Genomic DNA, 22,796 nt, shown 5'->3' with positions numbered 1-22,796 from the left:
TCACATGAATCCCAAGAATCTTTCACATGGGTGTCAACAAGCACTGAATCTTCCAAAAATGTTGTCTAAATCACTTCCTTCATACTTGCAAATTAAACTGATTTCTTACACTGATTTTTGGAAATAATCTCATTTCTACATATTACAAAACATTACAAAAGGAGCCATTGTGTCCGATATTCTAAGCCCATCTTGATAACGGACTCCTTTGAACATGGCATATGACATTAGTCCATGAAACATAAGGGAAATGTGCTGGGAGACTTTTGGGAAATCTTAACATTGAATAAAGATGTAGTCTCCTTTCTGCTTAAGTTGTCAACACAGGATAATTAGAACTACATCAGAGAATTTGGGACAAGCCAGTACACTGAGGACAGAAAAGCAGAAATAGGCAAAGAAATCTGGGTTCCTGTTATTTTTGAGCCATAGAAATAATATCTTAGCACTTACTTCTAGATGCAGTTTCTTTAATGCAAGCCAATTCTGGTTATTTCTACTTGGAGCTGAAAACAACCTGAAAATAGCCACCTTGGTTTTCATGTTAGAGATCTAGAAACTTTCAAGATTCTAAATGTATCAAAGGTCTAAGGGGAGAAAATAAAATCCTTAAAACAAGATTTGCACATGCTGATACTGCTCATTATTTCATTATACCAGCCTTTCCAAATCTTGAATTTGCATTTTTAACCAGTGTTAGAGAATTGTGTATTTCCCTACTTGGGAAATATGGCAAGCATGAACCATGTCATATTCCTGAAGCTAAATCTCAGGGCATCACCCCTCACAAACAAGAAATCAAGATGCTTTCTATATTTATTAAAAAAAAAAAAAAAAAAAAAAAATCCAGAACGAGTAAGAACAATCATCAAGGATGTAGGTGCCAGACACAAGGCAGAAGGTGGCTAGAAAAGTATGCCATAGGGAAGTTAAGACTCTAGCCTCATTCCTGCCTTGTTTTAATAGCTGTACCTAATATAAATAGCTAAGTTTTCCATTGTTCTAGATTCCTCTGCCCCATCTACAAACATGGCACAGCCAGCTTGACTTGTAAGGCCTCAGCTGAAGGACCCCGTGTACACACAGGCCAATACAGCAGTACTAGCCTAACTAGAAGGATCTATCTCATCCCCATATGTTGTCTCATTTCAAGTCTATGGATGACTACCTTAATTGTTGTGTGCGAGATGTTTTCACCCCTTGACACTTCAGCATAAAATAGTTAAATCTTTATAATGATCAATTCATCCTACCTCCTTTTACATGCAGCTGAAAAATGACAGGCTAGGGACATAGAACATTGTGAACTTTATACTGTTAGAATCACCATCCATTAAATGATCACTAGCTAATGGTCACTAAATTTACAAATTAAGGAAATTATATATAGAATACTGCAAAAACACAGTAAAAAGACTGAAGTTTGCCCATTTCTGCTCAGGAAGTCTCTCCACTCCTAAGCTTCATGTTGTCCTTCTGGCTTCAAAATTTCTGCTATTACTGTTTTTCCTCCTTTTGATCTTCCTTTTGTTCCCCAGTGCCAGAACTTCCAGAGCCTTCTCGCTCAGATGCCATCTGTTAAGAAAACATTTGAAAGCCACTCAGATTTAATGTTAGGGCTAACCATTTGCTCTTTGTTGCACTCCAAGATGAGAGACCCACATATTCCTCATCATTCATATCTATTCCACTCCCCCTCCCCGCTTTCTACCCTGCTTCTGGATTCCTTCCCTTTGACACTACCCCTAATGTCAAAATAGAGTCGAGACGGCAGGAGAATATCTTCAACTCCAATCTCGCTTTCAATTCCACAAATGGCTATGGAGGGAGCCACCAGTAACGGTCATCAAGAATAGTTCCATCAAGATCAAGTTAAGATCAAAATCCACTTCAGCCCTTGTACCTTTTTGTATGCCATTTCGAAGAGCTTCAATGATGCCTGCTGAAGAGAAGATGCTGCCTGTCTAATGTTTTCTCCTGTTTCACTGTCTTTTCTGGCCAGGAGCTCCCTCATTTTGGAAATCTCTTCTTTCAGCTTGTTGCACTTAAAAAAAGAAAAAAATCCTTACTTTTCCAGGTCTCCTGTACCATTACAAGTAGAAGTACTATTTACAAACATTTTAAAATAATTAAACCCCTATCAAAATCCACAGAAAAATAAACTTCACTGCCTTTGGTGAAAATGTGTCCAACCTCTTGAGTTACTTTAAAATAGAACTCACCTCATCAGCAGGTAATTGGTCCTTGAATTCTTCCATCTTGGTTTCTGTGTCGTGAATGATTCCTTCAGCCATATTAACTGCTTCCACTCGTTCCTTAGAGAAATTGGAAGTTTAAACGAAGACTTTCCAATCAACCAAAGTTTGCTGAATGTCTATACTCAGTAAGACAATAAGCTATGTGCTGCATACAGTTACAGAGTAACAATAAGAGTAAGGGAGAAATCAGAGCGGCATGAAGTAGTCTGGGATGGCTTTGAGAGAGATTTGGGCTAGATTTTGTAACATCAGAATTGTGATGGAGAACAGAAGAAATAATAAAGGCACTGCACATATAAGGTATAAGCAACAGGGAAGGAAGAATAGACTGATCTTAGGTTTTCTCTTACCCACAACCTATGACATGTCCAAACTCTCCCACTTTCTTGTTCAAGTGATTCTCCTGCCTGAGCCTCCCAAGTAGCTGGGACTACAGGTGTGCACTACCATGCCCAGCTAATTTTTTTGTATTTTTAGTAAAGATGGGGTTTCACCATGTTGGTCAGGCTGGTCTTGAACTCCTGACTTCAAACAGTCGGCCCACCTTGGCCTCCCAAAGTGCTGGGATTATAGGAGCGAGACACTGCGCCCAGCCCCAAACTCTCAAGACCGAGCTTTACTAAGATTAAAGTTCAGAAGACAAAAAGTAATCACCTTCTTTCGCCGGTCTTCCTCAGCGTATTTCTCTGCATTTTTAACCATATTTTCAATATCATCTTTGCTTAACCCACCAGAAGACTGGATTACAACTGTAGTAAAAAGAAGGCATTTCATTAATTCCCAGGTAAAGATATATGCCTTCTCTTCCTCCATTGCATTAAGAGTACTCTGGCTCATAGCAGCCAATCTTGATACAAATTATGAAGAGGAGAAATACTTTATAGTCCAATAAAGCAAAATGAAACCAAGGACCCAATACATACACAAACGCCAACTGGCCTGTTTGCCCATGAAAATTTCAGCAATCCACAGGCTCTGTGCCTATTTGGGGGGAATAAACACTACACTTGTACAAGTGAATCTGACAACTGAGGGGCAAAGAGGACTCATCATCCTAAGAGGGTCTATTCCCAAGACCTCCCTCACCTCACTCTTAGGGTCTGATAAACAAGGTGACTTACTCTGCTGCTCACGTCCTGTGCCTTTATCTTTAGCAGAAACATGTACGATCCCATTGGCATCAATGTCAAATGTAACTTCAATCTGAGGAACTCCTCGAGGGGCTGGTGGAATTCCAATCTAAAATAAATAAATCCAGAGTAAGGTCCTCTTACAGAGGGGTCCAGTGCTATTATTTTCAAATCTATATGGTTTTATAGTAAACAAGTCACTTGGTTCCTAGGAAAAACAAGTGATTTAATGTACAAAAACACAAAGTTTATAGCAACAGTAGTAGTTTGCTGCCTGAAATCAACCGGTTTTATACCAGTGAAATTTAGCTATAGCAAGTAACTATAATGGCTGTATGTACCTGTGGACACACTAAATGACAGACAGCAAACCTCCCTGCTATTATTCACCTCACCAATAACCAATAAGCAATGCTGATCAGAAACCAGTAACAATATCAAATGTCTTTTAAATGAGTAATCAGGAGTTTATTTCTGAGGAAATTCCTAAGGCACAAGGAAAAAGCAAGGCTTTCAGGTAAAAACTGATGCCATGGGTATATCCAGTTGCACAAAGTGTCTGCATCCCCTCTTCTCAAGACTACTCAGTATGTATGTGTATGCCAGCGGTTTATACTAATATTTTTATGGCTTAGAATATTATCTCACTTTACAGTGAAAGAGGCACAGTATTCAGGATTCACAATACCTACCAAAGTAAACTGTCCAAGGAGTTTGTTGTCTCCAGCCATCTCTCTCTCACCCTGACACACTTTAATTTCCACTTGCGTCTGACCATCAGCGGCAGTAGAGAATACCTAGGGAAAAAGAAAACCTCCTGGGTTAGCAATCTGATTAACCTATTCCCTTTCTATAGAAAAAATGAAAGCCAAAGGTTCACATTCCAAGATTGGAAGGCTGCTAATTCACAGTATGTTCAGAACAAAGGCTGATGTCTTTATAGGGAATAGGACTAGGATTAGTACAGCAAATGGGCATACAATAGCAATTGTTTCAGCTAAGCAAATGCATCTCCTAAGATGCAGCAATAGGAGAGAAGGCCTCAAAAAAGGAACTAAAATGTTGAAACACGCTCATCTGGGGAAACGGGATCAGGGAAAGATGATGTATTGTGCTCAGTCACAGGAAGTCACCACATACTTTTCTTCAGAATGATGTGTTGACAAATACATCACTGCACAAATATACCAACAGCCATAGTTTTATGGAAAAACATCCACAAGATTAGGGAAGTCAGGAAATAATATATATACATATTTTTTGAGACAAGGCCTCACTTCATACTGTCACCCAGGCTGGAGTGCAGTGGCATGACCTCAGCTCATTGCAGCCTCTGCCTCACATGCTCAAGTGATCAACCCACCTCAGCCTCTGGAGTAGCTGGGACTACAGGTACATAGCACCATGCCCGGCTAATTTAACTTTTTGGGGAGAGGGAGTTTCACCATGTTACCCAGGCTGGTCTCAAACTCCTGAGCTCAAGCGATCCTCTCGCCACAGCCTTCCAAAGTGCTAGGATTACAGGTGTGAGCCACAGCGCCCAGCCAGAAATAATTCCTACTTCAAGAACAAGCCATGTCCAAATAGCCCTGCTTGGATATCTCGGCACCCCCATACCACCCCCCGCTTCATTCACTCATAAGAACACTCCCCTAAGTCTGGTCCAGACTATCCTTTTTACCGTCTTTGAGAACAGAAGACTTCAGGGAATTCAGTCTCAAATGACTGAGATCCCTTTTAACAAATTATGTTAATCCTGTGGAGGAGACTACTAATGTCCTTCCTATAAACATCACTACCAGCTAACACGTAAGAACTTTTCTGGTAACAAAAAAAACCAGGATTCTCACCACCCATAGTTAACTATTTACTATTCTAAACAGCAAAACGAAAAACTGAAGTTTTCTAGAAAAAGCTCATGAAAGTGGCTGCGATCACATCCATCATAGAACCTAAAACCCATGTGACAAGGTAGGAAGTGATAGCTCTTACCTGGCTCTTCTTGGTTGGAATAGTGGTATTCCTATTAATAAGTTTGGTAAAGACACCTCCTAGAGTTTCAATACCAAGAGACAGGGGAGTGACATCAAGGAGCAGCACATCTGTGACATCACCGGCCAACACACCTCCCTGAATGGCAGCTCCAATGGCCACAGCCTCATCAGGATTGACAGCTTTACTTGGGGCTCTGCCAAAAAGATCCTGCACAGTCTGCTGAACCTGAGCATCAAGGAAAAAGAACCTGTCAGCCCACACTTGGGAACTACCTGAGCAGAAAAGACAGCACATGTGTCCTTCGGTCCCAGCCAAATCTCAAGACAGGCTAACTCAAATCTAAGAATGTTTATTCAAATGACCATTTCATAGTTGGGTTCCTGCTAATGATCTTGTAACAGTCATATACTTTATATTTAGAGGAGTATCTCCTTCATGACCCTTGTAAATCTGGGAAGGATTCTCCTAAGTTTTATTATCTGGTTTCCCACGTAACACATGAAATCATTTGAAACAGAGGATGCAAGGCAAGGGGACTTAGAAGTCCACACCCTCTTGTATATAATCAACTAAAGACCAAATTATCATATGCAGCTGTAGTAATAATTTGCATTGCTAACGTGGGGCATGTTCTTCCCTTGTATTTATTAAAGTTCGATTTGAATAGTATTGGGGATAATTTCTTTTTTTATTTTTCTTTTTGAGACAGAGTCTCGCTGTCACTCAGGCTGGAGTGGCACTATCTCGGCTCACGGCAAGCTCCGCCTGCTGGGTTCACGCCATTCTCCTGCCTCAGCCTCCCAAGTAGCTGGGACAACAGGCGCCCGCCATCATGCCCAGCTAATATTTTGTATTTTTAGTAGAGATGGGGTTTCACCGTGTTAGCCAGGATGGTCTACATCTCCTGACCTTGTGATCCACCACGCCTGGCCTCGGGGATCATTTATTACAGAGGCATCCACCTGGTCCAGGGCCTTTTTTTTCCCAAGTTCATTTTTCTTTTTTGCGTATTTCCTTAAGGTCATGTATTTCAATGGAAAAATTAAGAAAAAAACAAGGTCACTATCTTAGGCCCAAGATAATCCTATTTAGGCTACCAAGAAGAACTGCATCTTCAACAGGTTTGTGCTCAGTCATTATTTTTCCACACGTTCTTTCAGAATGATGTGTTGAATAAAATACATCATTGCACAAATCTTAGTCGAAGAGATGCACTATGCTGCAAAGACACATGTACAAAGACGGTGGCTGGGGTGAGGGGGGCAGTATTACCAAGGTTTTATGCTGTCTCTGACCTCAAACTTTGTTTCAATCCTAAAAATTCTATGACTGAGTTCAGGATCCTCCCTGCTACTGCCCCTAAAGAAATTCTGCCCCTCCTAAGTTTTCATATATCTATATATATCTATATCTGTATCTATATTTTTGAAGACGGAGTCTTGCTCTGTCGCCCAGGTTGGAGTGCAGTGGCGCAATCTCGGCTCACTGTATTTTCTTTTTTTTTGAGACAGGGTCACACTCTTGCCTGGGCTGAGTGCAGTGGCATGATCATGGCTCACTGCAGCCCCAAACTCACTCAAGTGACTGACCTTAGGGTTCAGGTGATTCTCCCAAGTAGCTGGGATTACAGGTATGTACCACCACACCCAGCTAATATTTTGTATTTTTGTACAAAGGTGATTTTGCCATGTTGCTCAGGCTGGCCTGAAACTCTTGCAGACTCACGTGATCTGCTCACCTCAGCCTCCCAAAGTGTTGGGATTATAGACGTGAGCCACCATGCCCGGCCTATTCTTCAATTTTAACAAAACAAAGAAGAATTTTTCTTTTCTTTTTTTTTTTTTTTGAGACGGAGTCTCGCTCTGTCGCCCAGGTTGGAGTGCAGTGGCCGGATCTCAGCTCAGTGCAAGCTGCGCCTCCCAGGTTTACGCCATTCTCCTGCCTCAGCCTCTTGAGTAGCTGGGACTACAAGCGCCCGCCACCTCGCCCGGCTAGTTTTTTGTATTTTTTAGTAGAGACGGGGTTTCACTGGGTTAGCCAGGATGGTCTTGATCTCCTGACCTTGTGATCCGCCCGTCTCGGCCTCCCAAAGTGCTGGGATTACAGGCTTGAGCCACCGCGCCCGGCCCAGAAAAGAATTCTTTAGTGAGGATATAATCTCATCTCCCTTTTACGTCACCCCAGCAGAACAGGCCATATATTCATGGCACCTGTCCCAAGTATACACTATGTGCCAGTCCCCTCTCTCCATGACAGAATTCCACGGATCCATACCTTGGGCATCCTAGTCATGCCACCCACAAGAATCACTTCTCCTATGTCACTCTTGCTGACTTCTGCATCTTGCATAGCTTTTTGGCATGGAGCGATAGTCCTCCTGATTAGATCAGTGACAATCCCTTCAAATTGAGCACGGGTCAACTTCATATTCAAATGCTTGGGTCCAGAAGAATCCATTGTAAGATAGGGCAAATTGATATCAGTCTGCAAAGGAAATGTTTAATTGCATGTCTGTGAGCAGGCCAAATGACAGTTACATTTATTATTTCAACTAAGATATGACCATGCCCGAGGACAGAAGACTTGGAAAACCACAGGGAGGGTGAGACCTAATTTAAATGAATAGTCACCAAGAATACTTTTTGAGACAGTCTCACTCTATTGCCAGGCTGGAGTGCAGTGACATGATCTTGGCTCACTGCAACTTCCGCCTCCCAGGTTCAAGCAATTCTCCTGCCTCAGCCTTCCGAGTAGCTGGGACTACAGGCATGTGCCACCATGTCCGGCTAATTTTTGCATTTTTAGTAGAGATGGGGTTTCACCATGTTGGCCAGGATAGTCTCGATCTCTTGACCTCGTGATCCACCTGCCTCAGCCTCCCAAAGTGCTGGGATTACAGGTGTGAGCCACCCCGCCCGGCCAAGAATAGTTACTCTTTAAGATGCAATGTTTTATCTCCCCAGAGATAAACACTACAGAATCTGTTTTAATGAAGTTTATAGTTATTAACAAGAATGCAGCAGATAAGCAGGAAAAAAATCCCCATTCAAGAGATAAAGAGCTATTCTGCCACTAAACACTCATTAGAACCACATTACTGATGTTTTCCTTCACCAAGTTTTAAAAATATCCCATGTAGATGAAATGTCAAAGTTATTTTCTGAACCAAATAACATGCCATCAACCCTGGGCTCTGTTAAGTTCCAGGACATTTACAAGTAGTATGAAAGCTACAGACATACTCTCATTAATGTATGAGGACTGACTTGTATGGCCATCACATCCATGGAGAGCAGCTGACAGTCACACCATGTAACATCCAGTATTTAATAAATCCCAAATCCCAGTACAACATAGGATCTTACAATGTGTAACTAAGAGAGTGAGTCCTTAACCATCTTTCTTTAGGAGAAAGTATCCTAGACATTTCAATACTTAATAGAATTAACAAACAGAGTTAACACACCATCTGTAGAACAGTGATATCTAAATATTATTGACAATTTCTTTTTTACAAAATGTTGATTAACCAAATCAGAACACACAATTATCTAAATCAATGCTATCCAGTAGAATTTTCTGTGACAATGAAAATGCTACTTACGCTGTTCAATTCAGCAACCACTAACAACATGACTACTGAGCACCTGAAATAAGACTAGGGTAACTAAGAAATGTAATTTTAAATGTTATTTAATTTTAATTAATTCAAAACCCACATTTGGCTATTATAGTAGCACAACTCTAAACACTAAAAGCTAATGGCAACCTGAAAATCTTCAGCACTAACTCTCAACCCTCTACAATGAGTCCAACATCCATCACTATGTTCTCTCCTTACCTCCTTTCTCAAACCCAACCACTTATGTCTCACTCACACTCTCTCATCCAAGTCCTTTCTCAACACATGGTTACCAACACCCTCCCCACACCCACTCAGACTGCCTTCTGCCCTGCCCTTAACAATTCTCCACTCTACTCCAGCCAAAGGGCTTTTCACAAATCGACACATGACCATGTTACTATCCTCAACTCCTCTGGGGTTTGTACTTACTTATCTTGGGAGAGATGCCAAATCCCAAATCTATAAAGCCTCTAGTCCAAGGGTGTCCAATCTTTTGGCTTCCTTGGGCCACACATAAAATACATTAACACTAACAGTAGCTGATGAGCTTAAAACAAAAACAAAAAGCAAAACTCTCAATAGTTTAAGAAAGTTTACAAATTTGTATTGGGCCGCATTCAAAGCCATCCTGGGCTGCAGGTTGGACAAACCTGCTCTAACCTCATTTTCCATGCCCACCAACATCCGACCCCAATCTTCACTCTGCCCTTTTGGCCACTTTGGCCCTTTCTCAGGTCTTCACCTGAGAGCCTTACACTTAACCCATTTACATATGCCCATTTATCTTTTTCTGATAAACTCATCTCTCAAGTGCTATTCTTTTTTTTTTTTTTTTTAAGACGGAGTCTCGCTCTGTCGCCCAGGCTGGAGTGCAGTGGCTGGATCTCAACTCACTGCAAGCTCCGCCTCCCGGGTTTACACCATTCTCCTGCCTCAGCCTCCCGAGTAGCTGGGACTACAGGCGCCTGCCACCTCGCCCGGCTAGTTAGTAGAGACGAGGTTTCACTGTGTTAGCCAGGATGGTCTTGATCTCCTGACCTCGTGATCCGCCTGTCTCGGCCTCCCAAAGTGCTGGGATTACAGGCTTGGCCACCGTGCCCGGCCTCAAATGCTATTCTTATTATGCTGAACACCTCTCTCAGGTACCTTCTTAGATTCTTTTTATTATTTTTATTTTTTGAGACAGAGTCTCATTCAGTCGCCCAGGCTGGACTGCCATCTGGGCTCACTGCAACCTCTGCCTCCTGGGTTCAAGCGATTCTCCTGCCTCAGTCTACTGAGTAGCTGGGATTACAGGCGCCTGCCACCACACTTTGCTAATTTCTGTATTTTTAGTAGAGACAGGGATTTGCCATGTTGGCGAGGCTAGTTTTGAACTCCTGACCTCAAGTGATTCATCCTCCTTGGTCTCCCAAAGTGCTGAGATGACAGATGTGAGCCACTGCGCCTGGCCCCTTCTTAGATTATTTTTAAGAGACCTCCTCCGTCGCCGAGGTTGGGGTGCAGTGGCACAATCACAGCTCACTGCAGCCTCAAACACTTGGGCTCAAAGGATTCTTGTGCCTCAGTCTCCTGAGTAGCTGGGACTACAGGCATGCACCTGTGGTGTAGTGCACCACGCCCAGCTAGTTTTGTAGAGATTGGGGGTTCTATTTTGCCCAGGCTGGTCCCCAACTCCTGAGCTCAAGTGATATTCCTGGCCCTGGCCACCCAAAGTATGGCCCCTTCTTAAATTATAAATATAATTGCCTTTTTACCACTTGTTGCATTAATAGTAACTTACATTTAAGAGTATTCACAATTTCCTATGTTTTCCTAAGCTTGTAATATTTATGAACTTGGTAATGCTCAGAACTCTTAGGGGAGGAGTAAAGTACCACTATTATCCTTATTTTGTAGATAAGTAACAGTAATGTTAATTCATCCAAGATCACCAATTAATAAGCCACACAATGGGGACTCGAACCCCAGCAGAATGCCTGCAGAACCACCCTTAACTTTTACTTTGTATCACTTCTAGTTTAACGTTTACTAATCTGTTCTAATTAATGTCCATCTTTCCAAACCACAATATAATCTGCATGAGGGTAATAAATGCTAAGAATTTATTCTATAGATTTAAAATCACCTATGCAAAACTGAATGTATAAGGATGCTCAATACATCTTGCTATAATAAACGCTGGAAAACAATCAAAATATCTATCAATAGGATGCAGCCACACTAATTAAAACCAACCAATCTCTTCCACCACCTCGCATCCCCTACCCCAAATATCAAATCCCTGGGAAGAATTACAAACTATTTTCTGGCAGTGCCACGTATTTCAACTTCAACCCTAACCAACGTTGCAATGTTCTGCCACTCCATGATAGCAGGGACAAAGTAACATCAGCAAGACCATGGATGCGTGTGTATAACTAGGTCATTCCTCACAGCCACTTAAAAAAACAAAATCCAGGTTTGACTGAAGGTTCATTAGCAGCAACCACTTTACCAACACAATGACAATCATCATAAATACCTCTTCCCTTGTGGGTGATCAAAATAAAGGTGTCACAGCTCTGCTCTTCCTACAGTCACACAAGACACTGGAAACAGATCTGCTGCTTTCTGTCTTCATGGGTCTCTAACACAGATCTAACATGGTTTATACTATTCTACTCTTGGTGGTTAAGTGAAGTTTCACCTCTCAGAACTGGAGCTAATCAAGCTGACAAAGAGACTGAGTAAATCTGATGCTCACAGACGGAAACTTGAACAAGCTTCAGCTCATTTTCTAGACTGGTGATTCAAATTATTGTCATTTTTTGAGACAGGGTCTCATCTGTCACCCAGGCTGGAATGAAATGGTGTGATCACGGCTCACTGCAGCCTCAACCTCCTGGGCTCAAACAATCCTCTTACCTTAGCCTCTCGTGTGGCTGGGACTACAGCTGTGTAGACTGTGACCAGGTAATTTTTCAAATTATTTATTAAGTGAGAGACAATTAGCCGGGCTCAGTGGCTCACGCCCGTAATCCCAGCACTTTGGGAGGCCGAGGCAGGTGAATCACCTGAGGTCAGGAGTCCAGGGACCAACCTGGCCAACATGGCAAAACGCTGTCTATACTAAAAATACAAAAATTAGCCAGGCATGGTGGTGCACACCTGTAATCCCGGCTACTCGGGAGGCTGAGGCAGGAGAAATTACTTGAACCCAGGAGGCAGAGATTGTGCTGAGCCGAGATCGCCGCACCATTGCACTCCAGCCTGGGCAATAGAAGCAAAACTCCATCTCAAAAAAAAAAAAAAAAAAAAAAAGACACACAGAGACTCTCCAATTCACAAGGAAAGGTTATTTAATACTGTCAGTTAGGCCGGGCGCGGTGGCTCAAGCCTGTAATCCCAGCACTTTGGGAGGCCGAGACGGGTGGATCACGAGGTCGGGAGATCGAGACCATCCTGGCTAACACGGTGAAACCCCGTCTCTACTAAAAAATACAAAAAACTAGCCGGGCGACGTGGCGGCGCCTGTAGTCCCAGCTGCTCGGGAGGCTGAGGCAGGAGAATGGCGTGAACCCGGGAGGCGGAGCTTGCAGTGAGCTGAGATCCGGCCACTGCACTCCAGCCTGGGCGACAGAGCGAGACTCCGCCTCAAAAAAAAAAAAAAAAAAAAATACTGTCAGTTAAGACAGCAGTTTCTCCAAGCTAGTAATTCTAGTTTTAAACACTGCCAGAGCAGGTTTTAAAATAAATGTGTTTAACTGAAAGGCCAACAAGTATACCCAGCATTATTCATATATTATTCAGCTCCAGTATATGTACCTGATTTGGGTGGTTAAAAAAATTTCAGCTCATAAAGAAACTAAACACCTTACTGCTCCTGTGCTCACGACAAAGGTCTCTAGAAACCAGAAAATTAAAAAAACAAACGAAAAAAACTCAACTGACATTAGGCCAATTAGAAAATACTATTTAAATAAACTCCGGCTGAAAATACCCATCAAGACCACTCAAATTTTTCATGTCTCACCTGCACAGATGAGGAGAGTTCACATTTAGCCTTTTCAGCAGCTTCCCGTACCCTCTGAAGTGCCATGTTGTCTTTAGTCAAATCAACCCCTGTCTATAAAGTGAAGACATTGAACATCAGCATTAATGAGGTAATAAATTTAAACTGCAGTAATAAGGTGGAACAACACAAAATGGAATCATAACCTTTACATACAAGATGATTACTTTTTATTACCCTTAATGTGTGGGGAAAAAATATTCTGAAAAGAGTATCTGTGTCTAGAATAAGGGGGTTGAACTGAACTCGTAAACAAAGAGCAATCTGAACAAACAAATTCTCAATATCCCAACATCTACATATGAACCACATTGGTAACTCACCTCTCTCTTGAACTCCTTCACAATGTGCCGTAGCAAGGCCTGGTCAAAGTCTTCGCCACCTAAGAAAGTGTCCCCATTTGTGGATTTCACCTCGAATACTCCTTTCTGAATTTCCAGGATAGAAATATCAAAAGTTCCACCACCTAAATCATATACAGCAATGCTGTAAATGATTTGTGAAAGAAAGAAAGAAATCCTTAAGAAACAAAACCTATCACCAGAGTATAAATTTCAATAACCAAATACAGATAATCTAAGCTTTTCCCTGAGGTATATACTAGTCAAATTACCATGGCCCAAAAGAAAACAAAGGAATGGTTTTGAAATAATAATAATAAAAAAAAGACCATACAGACTTAAAAATCAGTAAAAGCATTATTTAAGTAAAAGGCTCAATCACTAAGAAATCAAGTGGCACTTTAGTTTCACACATCCAGGTGAGAAATTTACTGCATAAACTTACACTTTGTCTTCTGATTTGTCTAGACCATAGGCAAGAGCAGCAGCTGTGGGCTCATTAATCACCCGAAGCACATTCAGTCCAGATATCTGGCCGGCATCTTTAGTGGCCTAGAGAAAACAAAGAGAAAAGCATTTTTGTATTCTTCCATCCCAGGCACGTTACTTTTTGTGAATAAGAATGCTAATCGACCTTACCTGTCTCTGCGAGTCATTGAAATAAGCTGGGACTGTGATCACAGCATTTTTTGCTGTGTGCCCCAAGTAATTTTCTGGAAAAGAATGAAATTCCATCATGGAATTCTGTCAGAACAGAATTATTAACATAGCCCAACAACCTGTGTCATCCTTTTGGAGCCACAGACAATATTCATCAGTCTTCTGACAAGTGACCTAATGTCTTTGCAGGAAAACACCCCAAGTAAATATACTGGTTAAAAACCCAAGATCGGGCTGGGCACGGTGGCTCACATCTGTAATCCCAGCATTTTGGGAGGCTGAGGCGGGCGATCACCTGAGGTTGAGAGTTTGAGACCAGCCTGACCAGTACTTCTCTACTAAAAATACAAAATTAGCCGGGCGTGGTGGCGCATGCCTGTAATCTCAGCTACTCGGGAGGCTGAGGCAGGAGAATTACTTGAACCCGGGAGACGGAGGTTGCAATAAGACAAGATCGCGCCACTGCACTCTAGCTTGGGCAACAGAGCGAGACTCTGTCTCAAAAAAAAATAACAAAAACCCAACAAACCCAAGACTGGCCAGCCGGGCACAGTGGCTCATGCCTGTAACCCCAGCACTTTGGGAGGCTAAGGTGGACGAATCACCTGATCCGTCGGGAGTTCGAGACCAGCCTGACCAACATGAAGAAACCCCATCTCTTTACTAAAAATACAAAAGTGGCTAGGCATGATGGCACATGCCTGTAATCCCAGCTACGCCAAGTGGAAGGCAGGAGAATCGCTTGAACCCAGGAGGTGGAGGCTTTGGTGAGCCGAGTTCGCGCCACTGCACTCCAGCCTGGACAACAAAAGCAAAACTCCGTCTAAAAAAAAAAAAAAACCCAAAAACCAAAACCCCTAGGATCAGTCTTTCAACATTTTAGTGAAGGTTCACTAAACTACAAATGACCTTTAGACTTTTAACAGCCACTTCAAATAAGAAGTTCTAATTTATACCTAACAACAGAGACAAAAGCTTAATGTGTAATCTTGTAGCTTTCAATATAGATAGAACATACCCCCTACTGGAAAAAAAGAAACAAGCCAGACACCATTAGTGAGATTTGAAGATAAATTCAATCTGCAGGGAAAGCATGAAGTGTAACAGTTTTGCCATTCCTAGGTTTTCTATACAAAAGGGACCACAGATTCATCTACAGGATAGTGGGGCACAGGGAGCTAGTGATCTCACAGGAATCATTCTGTTCTTAGAACTTTCCCAGATGTGAACTAAACCCACTCAACTCACCTGCAGTCTCTTTCATCTTCATCAACACAAATGCTCCAATTTGACTTGGAGAATACAGCTTCCCATGAGCCTCAACCCAGGCATCACCATTGGAGGCACGGACAATTTTAAAGGGAACGTTTTTACTGTAAGAACAAGAATTCTATTAGAGAAAACTAGCCTGAACAACCTCATATGACAAAATTACCACATACCATGAACATCCATCTTCCACCCCAAAAGACTCATTCATGGCCAAAAAATGACAGTTTGTGAAATTTTTCAGAAAGCAATCACTAACGTGGTTTATGAGGATTACAAGGCAAAATGAAATGAAGTAAATAAATAAAAAGAAAGCAATCATTAACATATAAAAACATCACAATGAAACCTCAACATTTTTCACTTAGCACCCCAGGCAGAAAATTTTTGCAGCCACTTTACAATAATTTGACGATGAAACCGTTACTGTATGATCCAGCAATTCTACTATTTAAGAGAAATGGAAACATTTATGTCCACACAAAAACTTGTACACAAACGTTTAAGGCAGCATTATTTCTAATAGCCAAAAAGCAGAAACAGCTCAAATGTCCATCACTTGACAAATGGATAAACAAAATGTGCTATATGTCCATACAGTATAGTATTATTTGGCCATAAAAAGGAATGCAGTACTGACACATGCTGCAACATGGATGAACCTTGAAAACAAGCTAAGTGAAAGAAGCCAGTCCCAGAAGTCCACGCGACTCCATGCATACAGAACTCATATTCTACTCAAGCTCAATAAAGCTGTTTCAATTTTTAAGTATTTACATATAGAAAGACACACATACACACTGTCTTGCCTCGTTGGCCTAGATGGTCTTAAACTCTTAGCCTCAAACAGTCCTTCTGCCTCTGCCTCCTAAAGTGCTAGGATTACAGACATGAGCCACTACTCCAGGCCTAAAAAATTTTGTATACAACAGGAACCTCTACCTATGCTTCTAGTACCTTTTTTTTTTTTTGAGACAGGGTTTCACTGCTATTACTCAGACTGGAGTGCAATGGCACGATCTTGGCTCACTGGAACTGCCGTCCCCCAACGCTCGAGCCTCACTAATAGCTGGGACTACAGGCACGCACCACCGAGCTCAGCTCGTTTTTGTATATTTTGCAGAGGCGGCTTTTCCCCAAGTCTCAAACTCCTGAGCTCACCTCAGCCTCCCAAAGTGTTAGGATTACAGGTGTGAGCCACCCCATCTAGCCTCTAGTATGTCTATTTTAGGAAAAAGCAGGCTGAGCATGGTGGCTCACGCCTGTAATTCCAATACTTAGGGAGGCTGGGGTGGGAAGGGTCAGTTGAGTCCAGAATTTCAACACCAACTTGGGCAACATAGTGAGACGTGTCTCTATTTTTGCGGGGCGGGGGTAGAAAAAAAGAAAAATCAAGGTTTTTTCTGTACTGGATCAACACACGATAGAACCTATGCCATTTCTGCGGCATGTATTCAACACTGAACTATGTGGTTTAGGAATGCTTTGCAAATTTTCATGTATCATGTCAATACATAGCAAAGACCTAATGTGTAAAGACAAAAATGAATTTTTTTTTAGCAGCCCAGGCTGGAGTGCAGTGGCAGTGGTCTCAGCTCACTGCAACCACTCCTCGGTTCATGCGATTCTCCCGTCTCAGCCTCCCGAGTAGCTGGAATTACAGGCACCCACCATCATGCCCAGCTAATTTTTTAGTAGAGACAGGGTTTCACCATGTTGGCCAGGTTGGTCTTGAACTCCTGATCCCAAGTGATCCGCCCACCTTGGCCTCTAAGATTACAGGCATGAGCCACTGCACCCGGCCCAAAATGAGTTTTTTAAAGAAATTACCCTTTTGGCAGTGGTATAGATTTCCCCTAGGGACAGTAAGTAAAACGACTAGGGTAAGGTGCTCCAGGAATCCTAATCAACATGCTGAGGCTCTTCTGTGTAGCCCTTGCAGATAACTGCGCTTTTGCTACAACTCACATGTCTTTCTGTACTTCAGGATCATCATATCGCCGGCCAATAAGACGTTTGGTCGCATAAAATGTATTGTTTGGGTTGGTGACAGCCTGTCGCTTGGCTGGCATTCCGACAAGTCGCTCACCATCTGCTGTAAAGGCCACAACTGAAGGGGTGGTTCTGGCACCTTCGGCATTCTCCAGCACCTAAAACTCCCAAAATGTGATAGAGAATAAGTTTGTAGTTATCACTGGTATCTTTTTTGAGACAGAGTCTCACTCTGTCACCAAGGCTGGAGTACAACGGCACAATCTTGGCTCACTGCAACCTCTGCATCCTGGGTTCCAGCGATTCTCCTGTCTCAGACTCCCTAGTAGCTGGGACTATAGGCGTGCACCACCACGCCCAGCTAATTTTTTGTTATTTTTTAGTAGAGACGGGGTTTCACCATTTTGGCCAGGCTGGTCTTGAACTCCTGACCTCAGGTGATCCGCCCGCCTCAGCCTCCCAAAGTGTTGGGATTATAGGCGTTGAGCCACTGCGCCCAGCCTGTCACTGGTATCTTTGCAGCAATCATTTAAGCTCCCAAATTATGAAACAAATGCGCATGAACAATACTGGGCATGCTTTACTGCTGATGGTTAATGAACAGTAGATATTTAACGTATCTTTAGTCCTTTACTTTCAAACTACTACTACTTTTTTTTTTTTAGATGGAGTCTCGCTCTTGTCACCCAGGCTGGAGTGCAGTGGTGCGATCTCGGCTCACTGCAAACTCCGCCTCCTGGGTTCAACTCTCCTGCCTCAGCCTCCTGAGTAGCTGGGATTACAGGTGCCTGCCACTATGCCCAACTAATTTTTTTTTGTACGTTTAGTAGAGATGGGGTTTCGCCAAGTTGGTCAGACTGGTCTCAAACTCCTGACCTCAGGCGATCCGCAATCTGCTCACCTCTGCCTCCCAAAATGTTGGGATTAAAGGCGTGAGGCACCGAGCCTGGATTTTTTTTTTTTTTTTTAGACAGAGTCTCACTCTGTCACCTAGGCTGGAGCGCAGTGACACTGTCACAGCTCACTGCAGGCTTGACCTGCCAGGCTCAGCTGATTCTCCCACCTTAGCCTCCAGAGTAGCTGGGATCACAGGTGCACACCACTGTGCCTGGCTAATTTTTTGTAGCCCAGGTCTTCAAAAGTGTTTTGCTATGTTGCCCAGGGTGATCTTCAACTCCCACTCAAGTGACCTCCCAAAGTGTTGAGTCCCAAGTATGACTCAACAGGCCTGGCCCTGATTTACATTTTAAAAGCTGTTTTGGTTGCTTTTAAGACTCTTGATAGGCGAACCTTTGTAGTGCTGATAATTGTACGTATCTAACTTCCCAGAAAAGGATTTAAAAAAAAAAAAGGATTTAAATGTGGTATAGAAATAGGACACTAATTTACTATTAAGAGGGGTGGGAATGGCTTGCACTGTTTGGTTACTCTGGTAACCACCAAAGTGCTGCATTTTCTAAACTGAACCAAAGTTGGAGGTGCAGAGACAGACTAGAAGTTGACTTCACATCTGAAGTAATGCATGTTGTTCATTGGAGCAGGTTATTCCTTTTGAAGCCTCCTTACTCTGTACATTGAACTTTTATTCCTACTGGGTTTTTAGCAAGATTTAGAGCACCTGGAATTCTTGACTCTTGCTTCTTCCATTCATGACCTCTTTTGCTCTCATGCTTCCTCTTTCCCTCCATCTCCTCTTCTGAAATAACCTGAACTGTCTATGGTCTTCTTATCCCACTTGTTTGGCACCGAGATTATTCCTTCTCTTGGCCCTAATTTGTGCTTCTTAGCATTTTTCCTATATGCCTGAAATCTGCGGCCAACCCCCCCAAAAATTTAGAAGTAGATATAATTCTCCATGTGGAAGTAACATTGGGTCCCAACATTGGGTATGAAAAACCTGATCTATAGTCTTTTCTTTTCTTTTGAGACAAAGCCTCTCTGTGTCACCCAGGCTGGAGTACAGTGATGTGATCCTGGCTCATTGCAACCTCTGCCTCCTGGGTTCAAGTGATTCTCCTGCCTCAGTCTCCTGAAGAGCTGGGATTACAGGTGCTGGCCACCATGCCTGGCCTTTTTTTTTTTTTTTTTTTTTTTTTTTTTGAGATGGAGTCTCGCTCTGTCGCCAGGCTGGAGTGCAGTGACACAATCTCGGCTCACTGCAACCCCGCCTCCTGGGTTCAAGCGATTCTCCTGCGTCAGTCTCCTGAGTAGCTGGGACTACAGATGTGTGTCAGTACGCCCAGCTAATTTTTGTATTTTTAGTTGCGACAGGTTCATCATGTTGGCCAGGATGGTCTCGATATCTTGACCTTGTGATCCACTGTGCCCAGCCAATTTTTTGTATTTTTAGTAGAGACGGGGTTTCACCATGTTGGCCAGGCTGGTCTTGAACTCAGGACCTCAGGTAATCCGCCCTCCTTGGCCTCCCACGGTGCTGGGACTGCAGGCGTGAGTCATTATGCCTGCCCAGCCCTGATCTACGGTCATGTTTTTGTTGTTTTAGTTAAAAGTAGTTTCAGGTCAGGCTCAGTAGTTCCCAGCATTTTGGGAGGCCAAGGCGGGTGGATCACTTGAGTTGAGACCAGCCTGGCCAACACTGTGAAATTGTCTCTACTAAAAATACAAAAAATTAGCCAGGAATGGTGGTTCACGCCTGTAATCCCAGCCATGTGGCCAAGGCAGGAGAACTGCGTGAACCCAGGAGGCAGAGGTTACAGTGAGCAGAGATCGTGCCACTGCACTCCACCCTGAGCTATAGAGACCATCTCCCCCTCAAAAAAAAAAAAAAAGCAAATCAGGTTCTCAAATTCCTTAACTAAGGAAAAGATCACAGAATTCGGGATAGGTTCTGGATGGGATACTAGTTACCAATCATGCTCACCTTTGCTTGTTTACCTTCCATAACTGCCACGCAGGAGTTGGTAGTACCCAAATCAATACCAACAACTGCGCCCTTGATTGCTTCTGATCTGTAAGATATTTAGAACAATGTCACAGCTATTGTTATCTTGATAGACCAAAGTCACTGGAAGATAATATTTAATTGGAAAATTAACAGTGGTATACTACATAATCTCTAATACAAATAAATTAGAGAAGAATAGTCACAAATGTAGAAAACACTGCTATGAAGTTTAATATGTATTCCCTCTCAAAGGAAATGAAATTATACTTACGCATAATCCCGCCTCGAAACAATTCTAAAAGCCTCATGACTAAGGCCATTCCAGCCATCCTAAAAAAGAAAAAAAACTGACTCAGTCACCAACCAATGTGTATCCTGAGAGGAAAAAAAGAAAACTTGGGCTCATTTAGCATATAAAATACATTAAGCTACTAAAACAGTAAAGTTTCCCAAATAAGTAAGATAAAAAAAGGTAAATAAAAGATGGCCTTAGAATCACATTACAATAGGATTTCTCAACCGTGGCGCTATTAATTTTGGGCCAAATCTTTGTTGTGGGGGCTATTCTGTGCATTGATATACAGCAGCATCCCTGGCGTCTACACCCTAGAAACCAGTAAGAACCCCAGTAAGTTAGTGACAACCTAAAATATCTACAGACATTGCCAGATGTCCCCTGGGGGAAAACACTTCCCCTGACCTTGCCATGCAATTAGCTTAAGAGAACCAGGATTACTAAATCTTTAAAGAAAAAAGAAAAATTAAGTAGTGGCTTTCCACTAGAATAAAAGATCTTTATCACAATTTAACTTCAGGCTCCTTCCAAGCCTTCCTTAATGCCCATATACAATTCCTATTCTCCAAAATATTTGTCTTTAATTTTAGAAAACAAGTAACTACTCCATAGCCTTTTTTCCGCCCCCCGATCTGCTTTTTTTCCTTAAGTAACAAACGAGTACAATCTTACACCACCGATTTTGAGAAAATGTTGCTAAAAGCACAAAAACTGTAGTTTTATTTCCGTCTCAGGACTTTCTTACTTTACTTCACCTTATTAACGAGATTCTTACACACTCCATATTCTGTAGAGGAGCCGAAAATAAAACCGAAAATAGCGGCTTTCCTAATAGACTGCATCCCTCACCCCCAAGGCCAAATCTTTCCATTCAGCCACAGAACGAGCCATCAGGACCACTACCTGGTAATTTTGAGATGATACTCTAGATCGCGAGGGGTGTGACTCAGCAGGGCCCAAGCGGGAGGCAAAACCTTCGGTAAAATCTTGAGCCGGCAGCGCTAGCTATGGAAGGCCCGTCATCTTCCTTCCCGCCTGACCTATCCCGGAGAATTCAAACCCTGAAGGGCGCGCGGCCTGCCGCACCGAGGCCCGAGGCCCGAGGCCGTGACCCCATTCGGGAAGGTCCGACAGTTCCTCACCTGGTGGCGGGCGGCCGTAGGGCCCCGGGAGGCTGCGGCTCCCACGAGACGGGCTGCTGCAGTTCGGCTGGCGCTTATCATGGCGGATAGATGGATGAGTACGAGGCAGCAAACAGGCGCTCGGGCGGCCGGGAGCTGCGCGGTGCGGTGGCGGCAGCGCTTCTGGAAACCTCCAACCACGTGGGGTGAGGGGCGGGGGTTGATCACTGCGGCCCAGAGGCCCGCTCTTCCGCTGAGGCGCCGTCCGCGCCGCCTGACCAGAGGATACTCGACTGCGGCTCCCGGAGCCAGGGCGTACAGGTAATATGCTCCGCAGCATGATGGTTGGAGAACGCCTGCCCTCCTGTCCCGGCTGCGGCGGCTCTGGGCTCAAAAAGAGTCCAGGGGAGGAAGAGGGGCATGAAGGCGGCACCTCGGACAGCCCTGGTCCTCAGCGACAGGAAAGACTCAAGGTCACACGGGATAAATTGCGAACGGATTACAGTCTTCTTGCGTCAGTTGCGCGGAAGGAGGAGCCTGTTGCGCCTGCGCAACAGGCATCCCGCTAAGAACCTAGAGCGCATGTGCGCAGGGAGTGGCGGAAAATGTGGGTGGAGACTAACGGCATCGCTCATTGGGTGCCTGAGCGCACGCCAGCGTTGCCTGGGGCGAGTCCGGGCGCGTGCACATCCCGCGGGCGTGAAAGTGTTCCCCCCTCTCGCTCCTGGAGGACGGCGCCATCTTGTCTTGTGGCTTTGTTAAGTGAGGACGTCAGTACTTTTGTTGCTTGGTGCCGCCCGTTGTTCACAACTTGAAATATACTTGGATATGCAGAGCTTAAACAATTTCGTGTTGCGTTTTATCACAGGGGTCTTGGGTTTCCAACTACAAAGCGTTTGGTTCATACATAACATTAGGCCAATTAGCCTGCACAAAGGGGAAAAAAAGTAGCTGAGGTTGGCAGGGCGCGGTGCCTCACGCCTGTAATCCCAGCACTTTTGGGAGGCCGAGGCGGGCGGATCACGAAGTCAGGAGATCGAGACCATCTTGGCTAACACGGTGAAACCCCGTCTCTACTAAAAATACCAAAAAAAATTAGCCGGGCGTGGTGGCGGGCGCCTGTAGTCCCAGCTACTCGGGAGGCTGAGGTA

At 43.5% G+C, this 22,796-nt stretch overlaps 1 protein-coding gene and 2 non-coding genes across 3 annotated transcripts; all 3 read right to left on the bottom strand.

The window, feature by feature from the left end:
• Positions 1-391: 391 nt before the first annotated feature.
• On the bottom strand, positions 392-22,469 carry HSPA9 (heat shock protein family A (Hsp70) member 9). The gene is made up of 17 exons (XM_033181080.1): positions 21,667-22,469; positions 20,501-20,559; positions 20,206-20,293; positions 17,301-17,482; positions 15,312-15,436; positions 14,043-14,116; positions 13,849-13,955; positions 13,386-13,548; positions 13,024-13,116; positions 7,658-7,867; positions 5,381-5,608; positions 4,081-4,185; positions 3,380-3,497; positions 2,913-3,007; positions 2,223-2,315; positions 1,904-2,044; positions 392-1,575 (listed from the first exon to the last, which is right to left on the bottom strand). Exons 1-17 carry the CDS (start codon positions 21,745-21,747, stop codon positions 1,498-1,500), a joined length of 2,040 nt encoding a protein of 679 aa, XP_033036971.1. The 5' UTR covers positions 21,748-22,469; the 3' UTR covers positions 392-1,497.
• On the bottom strand, positions 4,499-4,568 carry LOC117066247. The gene has a single exon (XR_004430229.1). It is a non-coding gene; the product is annotated as a small nucleolar RNA SNORD63 (small nucleolar RNA).
• On the bottom strand, positions 6,508-6,575 carry LOC117066246. The gene has a single exon (XR_004430228.1). It is a non-coding gene; the product is annotated as a small nucleolar RNA SNORD63 (small nucleolar RNA).
• Positions 22,470-22,796: the final 327 nt, after the last annotated feature.

The sequence above is a fragment of the Trachypithecus francoisi genome, unplaced genomic scaffold, assembly GCF_009764315.1.
Source record: "Trachypithecus francoisi isolate TF-2019V2 unplaced genomic scaffold, Tfra_2.0 Lachesis_group2, whole genome shotgun sequence".
NCBI classification, from domain to species: Eukaryota; Metazoa; Chordata; class Mammalia; order Primates; family Cercopithecidae; genus Trachypithecus; species Trachypithecus francoisi.
Note: the sequence above shows the minus strand (reverse complement) of the source record. Positions and strands in the feature narration are given on the sequence as shown.

Excerpts from the sequence above, each read along its gene's own strand:
- HSPA9 (XM_033181080.1), bottom strand. The coding sequence starts at position 21,747 with ATGATAAGCGCCAGCCGAACTGCAGCAGCCCGTCTCGTGGGAGCCGCA. Across the intron at positions 13,956-14,042 it reads TCAATGACTCGCAGAGACAG|GCCACTAAAGATGCCGGCCA; the intron begins GTAAGGTCGATT and ends TGTTTTCTCTAG. Across the intron at positions 2,045-2,222 it reads ACCAATTACCTGCTGATGAG|TGCAACAAGCTGAAAGAAGA; the intron begins GTGAGTTCTATT and ends TCTTTTTTTAAG.